The sequence below is a fragment of the Maylandia zebra genome, linkage group LG5 (assembly GCF_041146795.1).
Source record: "Maylandia zebra isolate NMK-2024a linkage group LG5, Mzebra_GT3a, whole genome shotgun sequence".
NCBI lineage: Eukaryota > Metazoa > Chordata > Actinopteri > Cichliformes > Cichlidae > Maylandia > Maylandia zebra.
Genome location: NC_135171.1, coordinates 32,027,800 through 32,047,364, shown reverse-complemented (window position 1 = coordinate 32,047,364; position 19,565 = coordinate 32,027,800). Strand labels below are relative to the sequence as shown.

At 40.5% G+C, this 19,565-nt stretch overlaps 1 protein-coding gene across 3 annotated transcripts in view; it reads left to right on the top strand.

Moving 5' to 3' along the window:
• Positions 1-554: 554 nt before the first annotated feature.
• st3gal8 (ST3 beta-galactoside alpha-2,3-sialyltransferase 8) overlaps positions 555-19,565 on the top strand; it is a 30,193-nt gene continuing 11,182 nt past the window's right edge. Inside the window, exons 1-4 of one of the 3 annotated variants that reach the window (XM_023155093.2) lie at positions 555-676; positions 17,839-18,178; positions 18,292-18,436; positions 18,513-18,651. In XM_023155093.2, coding sequence (XP_023010861.1) covers positions 18,028-18,178; positions 18,292-18,436; positions 18,513-18,651 — 435 coding nt within the window. In that variant the 5' untranslated portion in view covers positions 555-676; positions 17,839-18,027. Of the gene's footprint in view, positions 677-17,227; positions 17,246-17,838; positions 18,179-18,288; positions 18,437-18,512; positions 18,652-19,565 lie in introns of those variants that run through there. The other 2 variants (XM_014413240.2, XM_014413241.4) reach the window with 2 other exon arrangements.

Here is a 19,565-nt window from a genome sequence, read left to right as displayed (position 1 = left end):
ATCTGCAGCTTAAAAACAAAATGAACAGAAACTCATAAATGTGAGTGCCAAAAACCACTGGAATGAAACGTATGACATTAAAATATGGGCTAATTACAGCCCAATTAAGTTTCTAAGACTTCAGCTGACTGAACTACAGATAAAATTACTGAAGCTTCTTTTTTTTTCTCTTCCTTCTCTTTATGGGGAAATACACACAAGTTTATTTCAGTTCATAGATAAATTACTTTGACTTGTATTAATTCTTGAAAACTAGCTACAGGTTACCTAAAAATAACCTAAATTAACCTAATAAGCTCATAACTCATGTTTAATTAACACAAGTCAAACCTGATCTAAGAACCTAAACTTGAACCTATTGTTGGATTTTATCTCCTTGCTTTTTCTCAACAAAGCCGAGAAGGCCTAACCAGATAAATCTGTAAAATCTTTGCATCCATTTTGTAAAAAGACTCAACACTGCAACATGCCTGTAACACAAACACACCCAAAAAACCGCACCGTTAGAAAGAAAAAATGTTTTTGGGTGGTAAAAAAAATCTCCTCTTTCGCCAAGCCCCTCCCCTCCCGGTGGGTGGGGTCTCTGTTCTGCATCATCATGCCCTCAGCTCTGCTGCTTCTCTAACAGAAAGGAAGAAAATCTAACTGGTGTCTATTGCAGCTGCTGCTCCTTCGTGTAAGTGTTTTTCGGTTTGTTCTTCTCGGAGCTTTGTGCGGTTTTACCGGCTGTTTACTGGCTCGTTATGTGTCTAAAGCCGTGTATCAATCATTCTGAGTAACGGCGTGTTCGTAACTCGGGCTAGAAACTTCTTAAAGTTTCCACCAAAACTTAACGCATTTTGAAGCCAGGTTTACTCCGGATTGTGCTGTTTTTCTCTTGACGTGGATTGCTTGTTTGTGTTGTGATTTCTAAAGGAAAGGAAAAGGCGTGAGATACTTTAGAAGGAGGCAGATAACGTTGGGGGTGGGTTGGGGACAAATACCTTCAGACTTGAGGTCTGTACTTTTCTATTTTTGTAGCTGCCCGTCTGCTGCTGGGGGACATGCAGTTGCAGTTCTTTGTATATCCAATTTTAAGGAACCACAACTTACTACAAAGTGCTTCCTTAAAATTATTTTAGAACTTTGCTCTGGTCTTTATATCTGCATCCCTATCATATTTTAGCTTATTTTTGCTTGTCCTACATAATAATAGCGATTTTCATGGTGGTGTTAGAATATTCTCATTTGTCAACTTCTATGCCTTTCTGCAGTATTTGATGTACCTTTAGCTATAATGGCCTGCTTCATGTATTCCTGAAATATTGCTGTAGTTTCTGTTTAAACGGACTGATTGTTTTTATTGTACTTTTAATATATTTTACCTAATGGATGTTTACAGTATGTCTATAGTCTTGTGATCCTGTGTGTTGTAGCTTGCCTCATAGACTTTACTTATCGCTCATATTACTCCTGTAATATTCATTAGTTTGTCAGAAGTCTGTCCGCCCACCCATCTATTTATGAGGAAATGAGGGCCTTACCAGAAGGTTCATGTAATGCCGCCCCCTCAAAGACTACACTAACAGTAACAGTGTGGGACATCCAGTAAAGCCTTCAGTTGGTTCCACACAGAAGCGTCATCAAAAACTGTACAAGTTACTTAGCCTTCATAATGCTTAGTCAAGCAAAATAATGTATTTGCATGATAGTTTTACAAGTAAACCGGTGTCCTTATTTACAACCCCGAGGATAAATACTGATAAGCATGGAGCGAAGAATGTAAAAGTAAAAAAAAGTCTAGTTATAGCTTGTTGTACACCACGCTATCGAAAAAAAGAACTTCTTTGAATAGGAAGTTAAGGAGAAATGTCAGTCATACATACATAAAATGTATATTTAATAGTACTTCTCTATTATGCTGCGCTCAGTTTGGTGTATTTACACGTAGCTGCACTCTACTGTGTTATTTTCCTCCCACATCTAACTTCAGTGTATCGCTAGTCTGTAGTTATCTTACTGAGAGTCTTTATAGATTACAGTTGGTGGTGCTCGGCTGCTTTGTGTGCATTTAATGTGTTCTTGGAGTGGAGTTGGCCTGTTGTCTGCTAGTGCTTTAACAATATTATATTATGTGTCGAGGTTTTCTTGGTGTATTGTTGCCCTACTGTAGAGTTCAGCGTTAGGGTTACTGGTAAAAGACCATCAAGTGTTTATATAGAGCAGCTGCTGTAATATTTGTGATGTTGACAGTGTGGCCTGTTTTGACTCCAGGTTGTTATCATCTCTGTGATATTAGTCTGCTGGTAGCCTGCGATTGTCTGTGCGTAGCACTTCTTCATTACAGCGTTTCCTGTTTCCTGTTGACATCCTGGAAACAATCAGCAGTTTTATCCCTGACACCTTATCAACATAAATCTAATTATTAATCCTCAGGACATTTAGCATTACAGCAAAACACACACAACAGAGCAACTGTGCTAAATATAATTTTTTGTCATCTTCCCCTGGCTGTCAATATTATGTATTGCAGTATCGCTGTAATAGCAGTTAATCACTTAGTTGTTGTTGACATCTCATCATGAAACTGTAGGATCAATAGAAGTTTTCCAGTCAGTTTTAGGGCGATGTGCCTCCTCATCAGCTCACTAGACCAGTGTTTGTTTGCCTCATCACAATCAGGTCATGAACTATGGCAAACAAATAAACAGACCTTGGCGTGGTAGTGTAAAATGCTCCTGGACTGCTGACTATTTGTTGTTTTTGTGTTGGCTCTAATTCTTGAAATGCAGCGGGCTCCGCCTATGCAAGATGGATGTGCATATAATAACCCTAAATTCCATTTAATTAAATTAGATCAGCAGAGTGTCAGAGATACCAGTTGTGCTACTGGAGTCTGTATGATACCTGATGCGTCCCTATTTTCGGTTGCTCTGCAGGTCTTTGGCAAGTAGTATTTGTGGCTTCATCGTGTACCTTTTGTTGTGGTCTCTAAATTCATGGATTAAAGGAACCCAAGACACTTAAACACAAATAAGGGAGATGGCACAATGGCAAAATCAAACAAAAGAGGGAAAAGGCCTGGAACCAACCGTCATTCAGGCTTATCCTCTAAGTTAATGTCAGTAAGCAGAAAAAAGGTATTGCAATAAATTCTAAATTAAATAATAATTAAACAACACTACAAAAAGTAACTGAAGGGAAAGGCCAGTGCTGACGGGAGAGAGACCATTTGCCACCTGGTGAGAGAATTTAAAAGAAGAAGAAGAAAGCAATCAGAGGGTGAAGAGACAAACACATCAAGACTTCTACAAATTATTTTGAACTGACAGGGCTCAGAATATATTACTTTCAAGGTCACTGTGTTCCATACAGTCATAACATTTTACCATAACCGATTATGTATTTCTTGTAAACTAGCTGTTGATTTCCAGAAGAAGGGGCACGGACAGATAGCCATGTCTATGATACTGACTGTCTTGTATTTAATTTTACAGTCCCAGTTATTATTGCTCCCCTGCTTTGTCTTGTTTATAGTCAAATGGTAGAACAAAAAAAATCAGTGATTTATGTTCAAAACTTCAAAGAAGTGACAGAATTGTGGTTCATTTTATATCGAGGACCCGCTACAGCCCACTTTGATCATAGGTGTGCCAGACCAGTAAAACTCACTCTGTAATTATGTTTGGGACTGTTTGTGATATTTATGTTTATGTGACAACTGAAATGGTACACTTGAATGTAATATAATGATGGTCAGTGGAGCAGGTTGTGTGGTCATTTAGTGTTTTGTTTTTTTTTGTTTGTTTTTTTTAGACTGGGTTGGGGCTAAAGTAATTATAGAGGCCTGACTAAATCTGACTAAGTCGATTTTTACAGACTGTCTGCTCATTTTCCTGAATCCATTTTCATTTCTTCACCAAACATTCAGAGTCAGAGGATTTTTGTGTGGCAATACTTAATGCTGAATAGATGTTGTCTTTTTATAAAATGGACTGTCAGACTACAAGGACAGCCATTATGTAGAGAAACAGGACAATGACACGTTTAGGTTCAGTAAAAATATGTAATAAAGATCCCACCCCAAAAAAAATCATGCCTGTGAGTCAAGCCTTCCTGTACCGGATATGAGAGCAAGCTTTTTTTTAGCCCCTCTTCTTCCTGTGCTGTATTACTGTTAAAATGTTCTGTGTGTATAGTCGATCGTCTATCTTTGTGAGGAACGCTGTAAGTTACATTTCTGAAAGTCAGAATGTTTTTTACTCAGTAGGGACTGTTTGAAGATAAATACAAGGTTTTGAATTTGGAGTTGGCGTGTTTTATGAAAGACTAGGGAATGCGTTTCTGACTGTTGGTGTAGTGTGTAATTCACGAGGATTGTACAAAGTGCAATTTTAGGACAACGTGGCTGATCCTTCCTTCTTCAAAGAGATGTTTAAGGGTTCAGACTTGGACCCAAGGAATTTTATATCAGTCACTGTCCTCTCAAAGGCTCAAAAACGCACATGTGGCTTTTACCTTCATAAACTTTTAAGAGCTTGACACACTTTCTTTCCTATTTCAGTTCAGCAATACTTCTGAAAATGGCAGAAATAAAGTACTGTCTCTGTTATACTTAAGGCAACTTAAATACTCCTACAGTCCTGGTATCTAAGAAAGAATTGTGCTTAGTGTTTACTTTGTTCCTTTGTGAATGAACATTGTGCATCAACAAGGTGCTCGATATTCATTTTAGATGGGAGTTCACACATTGATCAGGAGTCAGTGAGTTCAACAAGAAAGAATTAGGCCTTTAAAATGAATCAATAATGGCATTAAAAGTCATTCTAACCTTATCAATGTAAATTCATGGTAAGCATATTATTACTGCTGCAGTAAACCGGTATGTGGATCCAGATTTGGACGTGGCGGATGTCTCTCCTGAAACTTGTAAATTTGCGTGTAAATACAGGAACACAGGAAGGTTAAACAAAACTTTGGACTGTTGAATATCTTATCTGTTGGGATCAGTAGACTATTGGTCAACAGTTTTGTATTGAAGTGAAGCAGTTTATTTAGCTATATCACAGGAAGAAACTGACAATACAAGAAATCATCCAAAAATAAAACAGTTTATAAAGAAAAGCAGATATGATCAATAATACCTTAATTTGACTTATTTTTCTTCTTAGTATTTTCACCTTGTTTTTTTTACATTAGAGGAAGCATATGAGGCTCTGCAGTTTTAACAAGAATCTAAAAGAGAGGGGGAATTGTTAGTGATATGAAAGACGGTGGGGAAGGCAACAGCTGCTGTGTGCAGGGCTCAAGAGTGCAAGAATTTAACTTAAATTTGCAACTACAAACAAGTGTTTGTAGTTTTGCTTTTTCCCCTCTAACTAAAATGTGATATTGATGGTGTAACAGTCATTAGAGCTGTTCTTTATTATATACAAAGTGAAACTTTCCCAGAGTCTGTAACAGCTGAGCTCATTACTGCAAGTGTAATGAAACCTTTGTGAGCCAACGAGTTTATTACATCAGAGGATGGGGATGGGGATGGGGATGGGTATCGAAAACCGGTTCTTGTTGAGAACCGGTTCCCACTGTTTCAATTCCTTGGAATTGTTTGCCATTTTTGCAAACGATTCCCTTATCGATTCCAGTCACCCCGAATGACGTCACCACGTTGCGGAGCGTCATTTACCTGGCAGGAAACACAGCGCCTAAGCGGCTCAAACACTAAAAAGTTTGATTATACTTTACGAGAACGGAAGACAACAGGGCAACTTGCAATACTTGCAAAGTAGATATTTCATTTAAGGGAGGAAACACTAGGAATATGCAAAAGCATTTGCTCACAAAACACACGATAACCTTAAATGAATGTCGTGTTTTTAATTCCGCTCCGGACTCGTGAATCTCAACCAAGCAGCAGCGGTAACATTTGCACGTCCTCTCCCGTTAATGCAGCAGGTAAATAATCAACTAACAGTGCATATTATGTTAGCGCGATCTGCCTTATTACAAAACCTGCCATTACTGTGCGCTAGGGCTGCACGATTAATCGTTGGAAAATCGCGATCTCGATTCATACTTATGTGCGATCTCATTTCCGAATGACAACGATTTAAAAAGAAAAAAAGATGACGATTGTACCTCATTTTGATCCGGGACGTAATCTGCATGAAAACAAGCGCTCACTCTTCCTGCTCAACAAATGACAAGGGCGGAGCCTTATACCACGTGATACAGAAGCTGGCTGCTAAAATTAGCAGGGGAAAAAACAACGGAGAGCACGTCAGGGATGACGAGAAAGTGACAGGAGAAAATCCGTCCCGGTCAACCACCCAAACATCAATAACGGGAACCTTATACAGCGCTTCACGTCGAACTCCCGCAGGCACAAAGAAATTACGGAGGCTATTACTTATCACCTGACCAAAGATACAGTGGGGCAAAAAAGTATTTAGTCAGCCACCGATTGTGCAAGTTCCCCCACCTAAAATAATGACAGAGGTCAGTAATTTGCACCAGAGGTACACTTCAACTGTGAGAGACAGAATGTGAAAAAAAAAAATCCATGAATCCACATGGTAGGATTTGTAAAGAATTTATTCGTAAATCAGGGAGGAAAATAAGTATTTGGTCAATAACAAAAATACAACTCAATACTTTGTAACATAACCTTTGTTGGCAATAACAGAGGTCAAACGTTTACTATAGGTCTTTACCAGGTTTGCACACACAGTAGCTGGTATTTTGGCCCATTCCTCCATGCAGATCTTCTCGAGAGCAGTGATGTTTTGGGGCTGTCGCCGAGCAACACGGACTTTCAACTCCCGCCACAGATTTTCTATGGGGTTGAGGTCTGGAGACTGGCTAGGCCACTCCAGGACTTTGTTGCCCGGGCGGTGTGTTTTGGATCATTGTCATGTTGGAAGACCCAGCCTCTTTTCATCTTCAAAGTTCTCACTGATGGAAGGAGGTTTTGGCTCAAAATCTCACGATACATGGCCCCATTCATTCTGTCCTTAACACGGATCAGTCGTCCTGTCCCCTTGGCAGAAAAACAGCCCCATAGCATGATGTTTCCACCCCCATGCTTCACAGTAGGTATGGTGTTCTTGGGATGCAACTCAGTATTCTTCTTCCTCCAAACACGACGAGTTGAGTTTATACCAAAAAGTTCTACTTTGGTTTCATCTGACCACATGACATTCTCCCAATCCTCTGCTGTATCATCCATGTGCTCTCTGGCAAACTTCAGACGGGCCTGGACATGCACTGGCTTCAGCAGCGGAACACGTCTGGCACTGCGAGATTTGATTCCCTGCCGTTGTAGTGTGTTACTGATGGTGACCTTTGTTACTTTGGTCCCAGCTCTCTGCAGGTCATTCACCAGGTCCCCCCGTGTGGTTCTGGGATCTTTGCCCACCGTTCTCATAGAGCTGGGTGATAGAACGATAACGATATGTATCGCGATATAACTTATACTCAATAGAGAAATTAAGCTATCGCGATAGACCTCGCCGCTCTTGTCCTCTTAAAAAAAAAAAAAAAAAAGGTCAGCCAATCCAAATTAAGTAGCGCAGAGCCGAACCAACCACAGCCGCAGCGTCACATCGCGTGACTTGTTACGTACAGCACAAGTGCCAAGCCGCACGTGTGTTTGTTTGGGAAGCAGCCAGCGGGTAATGGAGGAAATGAGTGTGCCGACTAGAAAAATCAACCGAGCGTGACCGAAGAGAAAACAGATGATGGTTCCAATGCCGGAGAGATTGTCAAACAGAAGAGCCAAAGAAGTTCCGTAGTGTGAAGGTATTTCGGCTATTTCAAGTCTGACAAAAAACAGAGTAGCGTGCACTGTAAATTGTGCCGAAAGCAAGTCTGGAAATACAATAAACTGGTGCATGCGTCACACTGTGCGCCACGTTATTGTTTCGGTGAAATGAATTTCTACAATACTGTTACTGTTAATTCTACTCTCTGCAGTGTTTAAATGCTTACATATACACACAGTTACTGTCCCTCCACACATACGACTCGGTTCTGCTTCTATGCCCCAGCTTTGTTTACTTTTTCCCACCGAGGCTTCTAGACTTCTGATTAGCCAACATTTCTGCACGGTTAGGAATCTAGCGCCACCTGCTGCTTTGGCATGTTCATAGCAGCGTTTTCCTTCATTTCTGCCTTTATGTGTGGACGGGATTATTTTTTAAAACGAAAACGGAAAATCTCCGTTTTCAAAAATACCCGTGTACGTGTGGACGTAGCCTCAGTCTCTGACTGGAAGCGCTAATTCGTCATTCGGCTTTTGTCAGACTAAAGTAACTGTTAAAACTGTTTGAAAAGCTAAGCTATACAACAAGGAGAGATTGAGAATTTCCTTTTAGTTCTCAGTTTATTTGATATTGACAAAAGTTAGTCAGTTTTGTCTGTTCTTCTGTAAAACAAACTAAGATTTATTTTTAGAATTAATATTTTGTTTCTAAGTGGAATTGACAATTTAGTCTGTTTCGTTTGTTCTATTTTGAAACTTAAACGCTTTAGTGGCTGCCTTTTGTGTAGTTTGCAATATTTGCCTTTATTTATCTGAAAAAGTCTCATGTTCCTTAAGTACATCTACCCTGTCGAACTTATTATGGGAAATAAATATTTAAATAAAAACAAGCTGCTGATTATTTCACATTTTACTTGTGAGCAACGGCACATTTAAATCTTACAAATATAGTTATTTGGCTTATATCGTGATAGATATCGTTATCGCCTGAAATGAAAAAAACATATCGTGATATGAAAAAATCTCATATCGCCCAGCTCACCGTTCTCATGATCATTTTGACCCCACGGGATGAGATCTTGCGTGGAGCCCCAGATCGAGGGAGATTATCAGTGGTCTTGTATGTCTTCCATTTTCTGATGATTGCTCCCACAGTTGATTTTTTTCACACCAAGCTGCTTGCCTATTGTAGATTCACTCTTCCCAGTCTGGTGCAGGTCTACAATACTTTTCCTGGTGTCCTTCGAAAGCTCTTTGGTCTTGGCCATGGCGGCGTTTGGAGTCTGACTGTTTGAGGCTGTGGACAGGTGTCTTTTATACAGATGATGAGTTCAAACAGGTGCCATTCATACAGGTAACGAGTGGGGGACAGAAAAGCTTCTTACAGAAGACGTTACAGGTCTGTGAGAGCCAGAGATTTTCCTTGTTTGAGGTGACCAAATACTTATTTTCCTCCCTGATTTACGAATAAATTCTTTACAAATCCTACCATGTGAATTCATGGATTTTTTTTTTTCACATTCTGTCTCTCACAGTTGAAGTGTACCTCTGGTGCAAATTACTGACCTCTGTCATCATTTTAGGTGGGGGAACTTGCACAATCGGTGGCTGACTAAATACTTTTTTGCCCCACTGTATGGCTCCCATCAACACTGTGCAAAACGAGGGATTTAGGAAAATGATCAACACCCTAGACAAACGCTACACAGTGCCGTCCCGCAACTATTTTTCTATTGTTGCACTACCTGCTCTATACACGCAGTGTCGAGCAACGGTGGAGACGGAATTTCAAGCAGTACATTTTGCGGCAACAGCAAAACGCGAGACATTTGTTGTTTTTATGTTTATTTATTGTTTTTATGTTCAGTCTTAACTGTTGCGAAGTTGATGTGCAGTTAATAAGTACTGGAAAAGAAAATCGTGAGAGAATCGTGATCTCAATTCTAAGCCAAAAAATCGTGATTCTCATTTCATGCAAAATCGTGCAGCCCTAGACCTTAGTGTTCTCCTTTAAAAAAAAAAAAAAAAAAAAAAAAAGAATCTATAAGAGAATCGATAAAGAATCGAATCGTTAAACAGAATCGAAAATGGAATCGGAATCGTGAAAATCTTATCAATACCCATCCCTATCAGAGGACCCGGTCTGATCGCATCAAGTAGACTGTACTTACTTTCCATGGGTCTCGACGAGGCCTTGTTCCTTTTACAGAAATTTGAGAAAGCAAGCAGTTGTTGCTTTGTCAGCTGACTAATTTGCTTTATCAACAGGGAGCTTTAGACTCCACTATAACCCAGTTAAAGTGAACGTCCGCAGTTGCCTGGACGTTTTTACACATCAGCTGAAGAGACCTTTGGTGCTGCATATTGGGATTAATAAACGCAAAAGGGACTTCTCAAAAGAGGTGTCAGAGTTCACAGAAAAGGGGAGGAAGCAAGACAGGAAGCCCTGTTGTTGCAATGTGTTCTTGGGACAGGAAATTATGTCCCTTTTCCCCATCCTGAAAACCCTAAAACAACATCAAGACCCTCCACTGTCTTTTCAACTCTCAACTCTCTGGGATATTTACATTGCCTTAAATCAGGGGGGTCGAATCCCAGGCCTCGAGGGCCGGCGTCCTGCAGGTTTTAGATCTCACCCTGGGTCAACACACCTAAATCTAATGATTAGTTCATTACCAGGCCTCTGGAGAACTTCAAGACATTTTGAGGAGCTCTTTTAGCCATTCAAGTCAGCTGTGTTGGATCAAGGAAACATCAAAAACCTGCAGGACACCGGCCCTGGAGGCCTGGAGTTTAACACCCCTGCCTTAAGTGGATGTTTCCTACTTCGTTAATAAGGGAAACAGGTTTTCTGAACAGGTTTACGAATGTATGAAAGACTTCAGGCATGAAGCCAGCAGAAGAGGAAATGAATGACTGTCCATCCCACAGTCCAAAGACATGCAGTTTGTGGGGTTAGGTTAATTTATCAATCTAAATTGCCCATAGGTGTGAATGCGGGAGTGAATGTGAGTGCGAATGGTTGCCTGTCTCTGTGCGTTAGCCCTGCAACAGACAGACTGGATCCTATTTTTCTTAAACAAAAATCAGGTAAAAAAAAAAAAAATCACGTAATTCTTTGTTTTTACATTCATCAGGTCCCAATCTGCCCAAATATAAAGAGAAATTAAAAATGCATGCCATGAAAGAGTTCGGGTCTTAGGAGGTTAAAGTTTGTTTTCTTCTCCCATTCCTGGACGAACTCCGCTGTTGTTCTTTTCTCTATTTTGTCCCATTTGTCAACCGATAGGCATTCAGCAGCTGCATATGTCATCTGCTTCCAGTGACGTGCTTGCTGTCGAAATGGAAAGGCAGGCAGACACATTTGCATGACCATAACTTGCACACAGAGCTTTTCTTAACTTTTATGACTTTAGGGTTGGCAAACATCTCCATAGTCTACACTTCCTTCTGTAAAACTGACAATTGCTGATACCATTTATGGCAGGGTGAGACACGCACACACACATATACCCGCACTGGGAAGGTTAATTATCGACTTCAACAGGGTTCAGTGTTAGGACCAATTCTGTTCACATTATACATGCAGTATCATCAGTATAGGTTTTCAGTATAGGCAGTATCATCAGAAGTCATGGCATAGATTTTCACTGCTAAGCAGATGACACCCAGATCTATCGATCCATGTGTTGTGGAAGTTTTCCATTTAAATAAAGCCTGCAGACGAGCGGTGAGCGGTAGCTAACATTCTTTAATCAAAACACACAAAGAACAGACAACCAAGCTTGTGGAGAGCCTACATGACCGCGGGGCAGGTCAGCAGAGTCTCTCTGAGCCTAGCATGGCTCTCAGTTAAATACCTTCTCCAGGAACAAAAGGCAGCAGACAGCGGTTTCACACCTTAAGATTCACACTCCCTTGCTACCTCCCAGAGTCCTCAAAGAGACAAAAGATTCTTCCTGTGGAGCTGTCTGCTTCCCCCAACTTCCTAACTAGACCCCCACCATTTGTCTTACTGTATGAGTGTGAGACTTGTTAAAATCCAGTGGCACCCAGGCAGTATACAATATAATAATGTGATTAATACATAAGTAAAATAAATTCCTATACACATGAAGCCAGTTAACACACATCATTAGTTACACTGCAGGAATGTCTGGAGTATGAACGCTAAGGCGAGGGTTCCCGATGTTTAGGGACAAATCCAATCACATGTCGGGTTGATGTAAACAGACCAAACTTCAGTCAGGAGAAATACTGAGACAATCCATCCACAATACAAGGTTAGCAATTAACTTACTGCTACATGGGCTGGGCTGTAGTTGCATCATAAGGTTTTAAAAACTGAGCTTTAAAATAAACAGTGGTAATAAAAACCGAGAGAGGCCGACAGTGATCACTGCTTTTTTAGGGGCTTGTTCAGATTAAATAGAACAAAGTACAAAGCATTAAAACATGTTACAAACACAACTGCCTTGATAAACGCGGAATAGTTTTGACCCAGAAGCAGGGTTTGTAGATCATCAGGTGGGACCAGATATCTCACCCGCTGTGAATGTTTTAATGCAGTACGGTTGTTATTATTATCAATTACCACATCCTGTTTATGACAGTTACAATACATAACATTCATATAAAAAATAAAATTGTCTTGTCTAAACTCTATGTGGTGTTAATTAAGCGTATACTACTGTACTTTAACGTCGCTCATAAGGGTGGTACTTCAAGAGCCATATATTTTATGAGGTGGTACCATCAGCGTGACAGCGCCGTGCCGCCTTTGCAGTTTTAAGGCCAGGGAAACGAGCCTGCCAGCGCTGTGTAGCTGGCGATAAGGAAAGGCTGCTCTTTATAGAGGACTCATGCTCCAGGAAATGTTTTCTGGTTGACTCCAGCTCCCAGAAGAGCTTCGGGAACTCTTGTGTCATCTTTGCATAGAGATTTCCCGTGTATCACCAGAGAGAGCCCAAGTAACACAGTTTGAGAAAGACTGAAATAGAGTAAAATAATATGTAAAATAATTGTCAGAAAGATTACACTGCACATAAGCGAGACTAGCGAAGGCTACCATGGTTTATTGGTTATGTGTGTTTCTGTCTGTGCGTGTGTGGTCATTTCCAGTCTTTGTTGTGGAGTCTGACAGCAGTTCGAAGGAAAGACCTCTGCCCACATTGTGGGTGCTGCAGCCCGCCACAGAAAGAGCTGCTCAGTGCTGTCCAACAATAACAACAATGTATCACCTCTCCATAGGTCTGTAGAAGTAGATGATGATTTTGGAGATTGACTGTGGTCAAAGCAATCAGTGATCGCTTGCCAGTCTAGGTGACTTTTAGGTCTCTTCCCCAGCTATACACACAAGTTAATATTGTTATGAGCACCATAATTAATTAAATCTGCATTGCTTTAATTGCGTCCCGCATCTCCACATATAACTGGCAGTTGTAACAGATGTGGTTTTTGGCTTGCGTGGACACATGGACTCATCAGGAGAGAAAACAGGAGGATGTTTTTGAGAGATATCTGATCTTTTCAACTAGCTGGTTCACAGGGGATGGAGGTGATGGCTGAAGGCTCTGCCTCACATTCTACCTTTACAGACTCGGCAGACTTGCTTGTGGTTCCTAATCTGTGAGGCAAGTGCTCTGTTGGAAAAACCAGGCACTTGCAGGTTAAGCTAATAACATGGAATTGAAAATGGAGTGTTTAGTAAACCTCCTGATCAAATGGGGGAAAAAATAAATTCAAAAATAATAAAATAATATAAAATATTTGCATGTACGAGTTGTATTTTGTATCAAATTTGCTACATCACACTTCTTCTTTCTTTTCTTTTTTTTTTACTTAAAAATTTATTGTGCAGTTTCTACAAAACACAGAGTCTCAGACTGGCTGCTGCACTTTACTTTAAAGCATTAGGGTAAGATGGGGACTGATTATTCAAGACTTTGTATGTGTGAGGAAATATTTTAAATTCAACAGATTTAACAGGAGGCCATCAAAGAGAAGCCAATATATGGGCAGTGCATATTGTAAAAATATAATAATATACACCAGACTTTTTACTACTGTGACCACTATGCTGGAATTAACTTTCCCCCCTTTTGTTCCCAAGGATGTTTGAAGCATTTCCTAATTCTCAGGGTGGATTTTTAGCAGACACGTTGGTCCGTGTGCTGCCTCCTGTGTGGAATTACAGGGCCAATCATAATATCCGCTCTGAGCTGCCTCTGTGTTAAAAGCTCTTTGTACTGGAGCAAGTTTGGACATTCCAACTTGGCATACAGTTACGGCCCCATTATACTCGCTGTGCACTGCCTGGCAAACCGCACCATTCATCACCTCTTGATTTTTGTAACCTTGGTCTTTGTACTGCAGCCACTGGGTTGAGGACACAAGTGTTCAACTGTGTTGCTTTTTACAACCATTTAATGATACATCAGTACAGAAGCTCAGAGATTCATATATTAGGGGAATATGTTGCAAGAGTTTGAAAATACTTTGTGGTGGAAAATCACTTTCTTTGATTCCAGTTTTGTTTTGTTTTTTTCTTCTTCTTCTTCTTCGCCTTCGCCCTAAACTCTGTGCAGTTATGTTTATCCAGGAAGTTGCCTTTGCGTCAGAATCTTTGTCCTTTGAGTGCCACTCTTCTCATCTGGAGTGGATGACTTTAAGAGAAAGGTATCAATGTTGATAATCAGTCGTCATGGGGCTGACTTCTTTGGTCTTGTTCTGAAAAGGTTGTAACAGGTGTAACTTTTTTTTTTTTTTTCAGTTTCACTTACCATCAATTTGGGTTTACATGAGGAAAGGCATCCAGCATAAAAACTTACCAAATCAAACAAGTGGTACTACACACTGTGGTGACCCCTTGTGAATAAGACAGCCACTGACAGTAGCTGCTTCCTCTCATCCTACACGGGAAGAAACTCCTAAGCAATTTTTTCCAGTGAAAATCTTAGATTTTAATGTTAAGTCTTTTGTGCGATTTAGATTAGATGAAACTTTATTAATTCCTCGGGTGGGTTCCTCCAGGAAACACAGTTTCCAGTAGCACAGCACCGACAGAAGTTGCATATTCCAGATACAATAAAAGGGAATGAGAGTAAGGATATACGCATAAATATACCACACATACACATATACAGTGGCTTACAAAAGTATTCGGCGCCCTTGAACTTCCACATTTTGTCACATCACAGCCACAAACATGAATCAATTTTATTGAATTCCACGTGAAAGACCAATACAAAGTGGTGTACACGTGAGAAGTGGAACGAAAATCATACATGATTCCAAACATTTTTTACAAATTGGGTGTGCGTAATTATTCAGCCCCTTGAGTCAATACTTTGTAGAACCACCTTTTGCTGCAATTACAGCTGCCAGTCTTTTAGGGTCTGTCTCTACCAGCTTTTCACATCTAGAGACTGAAATCTTTGCAAAACAGCTCCAGCTCAGTCAGATTAGATGGACAGCGTTTGTGAACAGCAGTTTTCAGATCTTGCCACAGATTCTCGATTGGATTTAGATCTGGACTTTGACTGGGCCATTCTAACACATAGATATGTTTTGTTTTAAACCATTCCATTGTTGCCCTGGCTTCATGTTTAGGGTCGTTGTCCTGCTGGAAGGTGAACCTCCGCCCCAGTCTCAAGTCTTTTGCAGACTCCAAGAGGTTTTCTTCCAAGGTTGCCCTGTATTTGGCTCCATCCATCTTCCCATCAACTCTGACCAGCTTCCCTGTCCCTGCTGAAGAGAAGCACCCCCAGAGCATGATGCTGCCACCACCATATTTGACAGTGGGGATGGTGTGTTCAGAGTGATGTGCAGTGTTAGTTTTCCGCCACACATAGCGTTTTGCATTTTGGCCAAAAAGTTCCACTTTGGTCTCATCTGACCAGAGCAGCTTCCTCCACAGGTTTGCTGTGTCCCCCACATGGCTTGTGGCAAACTGCAAACTTCTTATGGTTTTCTGTTAACAATGGCTTTCTTCTTGCCACTCTTCCATAAAGGCCAACTTTGTACAGTGCATGACTAATAGTTGTCCTATGGACAGATTCCCCCACCTGAGCTGTAGATCTCTGCAGCTCGTCCAGAGTCACCATGCGCCTCTTGGCTGCATTTCTGATCAGCGCTCTCCTTGTTCGGCCTGTAAGTTTAGGTGGACGGCCTTGTCTTGGTAGGTTTACAGTTGTGCCATACTACTTCCATTTCTGAATGATCGCTTGAACAGTGCTCCGTGGGATGTTCAAGGCTTGGGAAATCTTTTTGTAGCCTAAGCCTGCTTTAAATTTCTCAATAACTTTATCCCTGACCTGTCTGGTGTGTTCTTTGGACTTCATGGCGTTGTTGCTCCCAATATTCTCTTAGACAACCTCTGAGGCCGTCACAGAGCAGCTGTATTTGTACTGACATTAGATTACACACAGGTGCACTCTATTTAGTCATTAGAACTCATCAAGTAAATTTCTAAGGGCAACTGACTGCACGCAGACCAAAGGTGGCTGAATAATTACGCACACCCCACTTTGCAGTTATTTATTTGTAAAAAATGTTTGGAATCATGTATGATTTTCGTTCCACTTCTCATGTGTACACCACTTTGTATTGGTCTTTCACGTGGAATTGCAATAAAATTGATTCATGTTTGTTGCTGTAATGTGACAAAATGTGGGAAAGTTCAAGGGGGCCGACTACTTTTGTAAGCCACTGTATAAATACAGAATATATCATATGGATATAGGGCGCTATGACCAAAATCTCATATCCCGATATAAGACATTTATTGTCCTGACAATGATATAAATCACAAAAATTTAACATTTTCTGTAAATTCTGTGAATCTCGGGCAGCTCGACTGGCGTGAAGTGTTTTCAGCTGGGCGTCATGTACCTGGAGTCCAGTGTTTTAACCGATGCATGAAATTGTACATTTTTAGAAATAGGTTGTAACGGCCGCTGTTTTCTTCGTGGGTATTTATAACATGGCGTGCTGCGGGAAAAAGGCTGTTCTAAAACAAACAACTAAAGAATGTAAAACATTCCCTCCAAAAAACTTGTAGATTCTAAACAAGCAAGTCAGTCCGTGCATGATTACATTGCTTCGCCCATCAAAAAGTACCTGAGACAATATACCGCCTATCATCATTTATTGGACTGACGAATGTCAGTTGGAAAAAATTTACAAATCAAATGAGAAAAAGGGAAGCAAAGATTGTAAAGTGCACATGTGTGTTAAACCAGATCAAACGGATACTGTGTAGAAAACTGTGTGATAGCCGATTTACATAAATAGTAGTGAAGAATCACACACTGACACAGGTTAGCTGACAGGTCAGACTGAGTGTGTTCGTGCATAGAGACACACACACACACAGTGAGAGGGAGATTTACATTGAGAGCTGAAACAGGAGAAGCTGTACTGAATCCAGATCTGATTGGGATTCACAGGCTGAGTTCTGTGTGCACGGATACATTCCTTCAGGGGGAGAGGGGCGGTGTGGAGGTGAGTGGGAGTAAGAGGATGACTCCATTCGGTAAAAATCTTTCTGTATTTTTTTAAGAGAGTGGCGCTGCGCCTTCCCCTTTATCAGCATCAGTGATGACATCAAAACTACAAGTGCTGCTTACGCCGAGTTCACCATGGCAGCAGAGCAAAACAAGAATTAGCATGACTCTGTTATCAGAGTGAGGGAGAGCAGCAGAATGCTTTCTATTTTTCCAAGGTTTGAATGAACTAATAATAATTTTATAATATGTCACAGATGATCAGTTTCCAGATATTCCCCTGGTTTTATGATATTTTTTTAATCTATATTTGGCTTTTTATGAATAAACAGAAATGCACTGCGATTTGTTTGCTTAAGGTTTTTCAAATGATCTGAATATAGATTGATACTGGGCCCCAGAGAGTGTGATTGCCAGTGGCTGATTTGTCAGTATCAGATTTTTATGTAATCTTTAATCAGTTCTGCAGTGGTTTTTAAGGTATTTAAACACTGCTGAGTTGCAATGCAAAGAATGCAAAAAAGAAAATACATGTTTCACATATTTAGTTTATTATTAATGATGCAATATTCACTGTGTCTCCAACAATAGATCTTGTATCTACCAATCAGAAAGCAACACCGGTCTCAGCCTTAATGGAGGAAAAGCTGAGTGGTGTCGTGACAGAACAAAGGAAAAAGTCCAGATGACAGCAGGTGACACATTCCCACTATGCTGACATAGCTGGTCAATTGACAGCTCAAGAACACGCCCTTCCTGCTGAACACCGATAGTGCAGCAATGATTGTTAGGAGGAAGGCTTGTGTTGCCTTGGTGATCGCTGCCATCCTCTTCCTCATGATTGCCAGCCAGAGCATTCAGAGGAGGTATTTCCTGTTGCAGCCTGCAGCTCCGCCCAGAGGCCACAGCACGTCCAGTGGCAGGATGACAGGTGAAGAGCGGGTGTGAGAAATGAATGTTTGTTTGTTTTTTGTTGTTGTTGTTGTTGTTGTTGTTTTTTAAGTATTGATCCACACGGCCTGAACTTTTTTCTGTTTCCAGCAGCTGAATTCACAGGCCCAATTTCAGGTCAGGCACCTCCTTACCTGAAACCTGAACAAATTCCCACCGAGGAAGAGATGGTTGAGGAAGAAATTGACGAGGAGGAGGAAGAGATGGTGATTCAGGAGCAGCTTATGAAAAACGCTAAGTATGACATGTAACACTTGTAACCCTGCATATCCACTAATACCCTGGTCTTACACCTGTGTTTTGTACTCTTACAGGCTGTGTGGCTGCTCTGATGCCTGTATTTCAGACAACAATGGGTCGAAATGGTTCAGCCAGCGCTACGACGCTAAACAGCAGCCCATCATCAAAGAGACCGGCAATAATTTTGACTCTGATGCACTTCAATGGTGGCTGGTAAGGACAAAATGTAGTGATAGTTCAGATTTTATTAAAGGGGACCTATTGTCATTATTTCCAACTCTACATTTTTATTCTTGGACTAGATAGTTTTGCAAGATTCACTTTTAAAAAATGATCCTTATTTATCCAATACTCCACCTTAGTGTAGCCCCCAAAGGTCTGAAGGTCGGTCTGAAACAAGCTGTTTAAGCTCCTTTCCCTTTAAGTTTCCTTTCTTTTGAATGATTGTTCCTTTTTAACCAGGAAATGTGAAAAGCAGAACTGTGGCTTTTTAATGGCCAGCAGGGTCACTAACTCCAGTGGCAGTGACTGCTTTGTTTACTTAAACTCTAAATCCAAAACACTTTCTGTGAATAGTGAATAAAACAAGAGTTTTTTGCAAATGGTAATGTAATGTCCAAATTATAAACTTACCGTGAATTATCAATGTTTTTTTATTAAAATAGTACAGCAGTATTAGTAATGTCTACTTAAGCCACTGTACTGTCTTCAAAGTAATGCATCATTTGTTAATTCAACTTTTGTAAAGCTTTTTTTTTTTAAACTACATAAATAAATAAACAAGGCGATTTTTTTGTTTTTTTACAGTAAATGGCTTTTATTGCAAGTAAGTAAATAATTACCAAGTCATTTACAGGTTTTCCCTTTATTTCCTTTGCTTTAGTTTATGGACAAAGAAGATTCACAGGAAATCATTGCAGCCTTCAAAGTAGGGCTGCTCAATTAATCGAATTTTAATCACGATTACGATCTGGGCTTTCAACGATCATTAAAAATGACTGAGCCGATTATTAGCCCCTCCCTCATGCTTTACTCTCGCGCTGCTCCGTGTGGCAAATCGAGCGCACTGCTCTGCATTTCGAACACGCGATTAAGAGGACCTGAGGGAAGCTCGGAAAGCTAAGCAG